The sequence below is a fragment of the Lottia gigantea genome, assembly GCF_000327385.1.
Source record: "Lottia gigantea unplaced genomic scaffold LOTGIsca_406, whole genome shotgun sequence".
Lineage (NCBI taxonomy): Eukaryota > Metazoa > Mollusca > Gastropoda > Lottiidae > Lottia > Lottia gigantea.
This window is the reverse complement of record NW_008709405.1, coordinates 111,831-115,594: the sequence shown is the minus strand read 5'-3', so window position 1 is coordinate 115,594 and position 3,764 is coordinate 111,831. Positions and strand designations below refer to the sequence as shown.

At 32.5% G+C, this 3,764-nt stretch overlaps 1 protein-coding gene across 1 annotated transcript in view; it reads left to right on the top strand.

The window, feature by feature from the left end:
* Positions 1-127: 127 nt before the first annotated feature.
* LOTGIDRAFT_175794 (hypothetical protein) overlaps positions 128-3,764 on the top strand; it is a gene marked incomplete at both ends in the record, with an annotated part of 11,222 nt that continues 7,585 nt past the window's right edge. Inside the window, 3 exons of the mRNA XM_009060150.1 lie at positions 128-194; positions 1,071-1,235; positions 1,765-1,875. Coding sequence (XP_009058398.1) covers positions 128-194; positions 1,071-1,235; positions 1,765-1,875 — 343 coding nt within the window. The remainder of the gene's footprint in view (positions 195-1,070; positions 1,236-1,764; positions 1,876-3,764) is intronic.

The window sequence follows — 3,764 nt, the reverse complement described above, 5'->3', positions numbered from 1 at the left end:
GTATATAAGGGAAAAAAATAATATCAAAATTAAATTTACAGATTGTGTGCCCTATCCTAATGTTACAAACGCAAATGTTGATAACGACTGTGGAAATGTAGTCATTACATGTAGTACTGGCTTTAAGATGGTTCAAGTACCTGAATGTATTAATGGAGAATGGATATATCAAAAACCAGTATGTAAACCCACAGGTAAGATAATTAATACTTGAATTATAAATAAACAATATTAGCTTTGTGCACTCACCTAAAGGGATGCTGAGTTGACAAACCAAATCGCCCAGAGAAGTTAACATGCCCTATTGCGATACATGTCATGATACATATTATAGTGAAGTTCAAATTTAAGAAAAAACCTCTGGAAATAGACTTCCTTTAAACTGAGTAGAAAAAAAAGGACGGGGTAGCGATCAAGAACTTTTTAACCTGTTCATATTTTATCCCTCCAATACCACTTTGCTTTGAAAATTATGGGCAGTAACATAGAGATATACATTCTACTTTTAAAACGAATTGGCATACTTTGATATTAAATAGTGTAAAAATAACAAGAAATACTAGAACTGTGAACAGCTCCGAGCGTGGCACGATACCTTATCCCACGACTTTTGGAAATATCGAAACTTCTAACTTTTCCATTTAGAAAGAATTTGGGTGGAGAGTTCTATATACGCTGTTATTCATCATGGACCACAATATCGGCTTTGTTTGGCATAACGTCTATTTGTTCTTTACTAGCGACACCAAATTCATTATGACATTAGATTTACCCGAGGGAATTGTTACAGCAATAATTTGATGAGATTAAAAACAGCCTACCATTAGTGAACAAAAATCTTAAATCTGGAAAAATTGGGAAAAGCCTCGAATTATGAACTCAATAAAAACTTCGTTGTAATTATAACAATACCAATTATTGGCAATTTACGTTTATAACCTTGTATCAGTCTGTTTTGGGCTCATTCCCATTTGAGCTAATAATTTCCTGTCATTGTCTAATAAATCTATTTTTATCACCCACCTCTACCCTCGGAATATTGCCTGATAGATTTATTTTTTTCATTTTAGAGTGCCCACAAGGTGTGAATATCAGTAACTCGGATGCTGTAACAGAATCGAGAAATATTGATGAAGTTTTTCCTTTTAAATGTTTTAATTACATAAATGGTCTGACGGGAGCTCAGAGATGTGGTGAAGATGGTAAATGGATAGAAGAGCAAGCTTGTCCAGCAGGTAATTTAGGTTTAATATTGTCTATTGTGTATAGTTGGACGAAGATTTATATTTCTAACAAAGTGATCTTTCTTGTTAAGAAGACAATATGGCCTCATTATGATTGTTTTTTAGATTAACTGAGATCTTCCAAGAATTGTCTTCAATATAATATTCAGTCTGTTACGCTATAACGGTAAATCACTTTTAAGATTTTAGAACTTCCAGCGAAATTAGAGGGGATGTGGTTTTAAAGACAATGGGTTATATGCTAAGATAATCAAATCATCAAATCATAAATATTTCATTATACTTGTTGTTACTCAGAGACTTCAGACTTCTGAACAACATGATTCAAGTTCTGTTTTAATATTTCTATATCTCAATTGATGTATTGAGTAATATTTTAACAGTGACAATATTTTATTATTGTAATTTATTTGATATATTAAATGTGATAGCTGTTTCTTAACGCAGAGTAACACCCTTAGTGACCTAACTGTCTTGCCCACTGTAAATTATTTACCATACAATACGATTTATATTTCAGTTGTATACCAGGGTAAATATGTGGAGGTATCTGAATATCTCACAGTTGTATCAACCAATTGTTCTGAAGCGTGTCTTAACGATACCCAGTGTAGCGCTTCCTTGTCAATAGGTAGAGGCGAATGCCATCTCCATGAAAAACCAACTATCTCCATCATTGAGACTAATAAACTTTCCTATTGCTTGCAGTTATGTAGAGATGACAAAAGATGTTTGACAGTATCTAAAATTTATGACTCCTGTTTTCTACTCAGTGTCAACTTCACTACGGTAGAAACTAAATTTGAAATTAAAGCTAATCCATGGGGGATCATTGTATCTGGTTTTTATTAACCACTGACGTCATCATAACATTAATAAGATCACGTGGACCAAACTTATTTAATTAAAAATAGAAGTTTTATTACGTGTTTTTTGTTCTATGAGGGTGTTTTATTCACAATTTATTGGTATCGGGGGGTTTGTAATTTACATTATCAATAGAACCAAGTAATAGTTACTTAATATGAACTTAATAACACAATGATCTCCACCCGCCCCTCCTCCCCATTGAGCACTGTCTAGCATTGCCCTCATCGTATAACGATATTACATATTATCGATATGTGTATACGATATAGAGTTATATAATAACTCTATTATGTTCGGTCATAACAGGTATAAACGTGTATTAACCACTGACGTCAACATAACATTAATAAGATTACGTGGACCAAACTTATTTAATTAAAAATAGAAGTTTTATTACGTGTTTTTTGTTCTATGAGGGTGTTTTATTCACAATTTATTGGTATCGGGGGGTTTGTAATTTACATTATCAATAGAACCAAGTAATAGTTACTTAATATGAACTTAATAACACAATGAGAAAAAGAAAAAACCACTAGGGGATGAACTTGTTAAAAGACGAAACCACTAGGGGATGACCTTGTAAAAAGAGGAAAACACTAGGAGATGAACTTGTAAATAGAGGAAAACACTAGGGGATGAACTTGTAAAAGGTGGAAACCACTAGGGGATGAACTTGTAAAAGGTGGAAACCAGTAGGGGTTGAACTTGTAAAAGGTGGAAAACACTAGGAGATGAACTTGTAAAAGGTGGAAACCATTACGGCTTGAACCACTGTAGGCCTTTTTTCTTACATTGGAAAACTGCTTTATTTTATTGACTATTCTATTCTATATCTAATATTCTCTTCCTTCGTCCAAATTTCTCCACTTCTTTACAATTTACAACAATATTCCAATTTATGCTCCGATCCTTCAGCACTGTGTAAATTAACACATTTATCTCACTGTCTCAGCATAAAAGATCTTGGCGCTTTTCTTGTTAACATTTTATGTAAGCCGCCATTGCTACCCACACTTTCAAAAGTACGATGATCGCAGAATTCCTTCAAAATATCTTAAAATTCCTATTTCTATAGATGTCTTTTCTATATATGGCAGTGTCTCAAGAAAAGACAACTCGTTTCTTTAACTTTCAAACGCAGACACACATGGATTTAAAAGCTCAAATTTCGATGGTGAGCTATGAACACTATTACTGATTGGCTTATCTAAACATTCCCGTTTCATAGACTAAAATATGTTTGGTCAAAAAATATGGCGCATCTGTGCCTTTAAGATTTTACACAAACAGTTTCCAAAGTATCTTAATGATTTATTCTTATAACAATATCAATAATTATGAGTTCCGGGTCAAATTTCGGCCTTTATTATGAAATGGTAATGGTGAGTTTTGGTGATTTTGGCCTATGATTAAAAATCAGTGTTGATTTTGTCCGATGTCTTTTCATAGGTAATCTACATATTTTTTAACTTTTCAAATAGAAATATAAAAGTATATTTGAAATATGTGACTAACAATATATTTTGTTCTACCAGTGTTATTTATCAGACCAGTGTATTACATACAGTTAGCAGACATAATTAATAATATTTATCAAATTCAATCTATCAGGTCGGCTGGTATAGCAAATATTTTCTTTCATTTTTATTT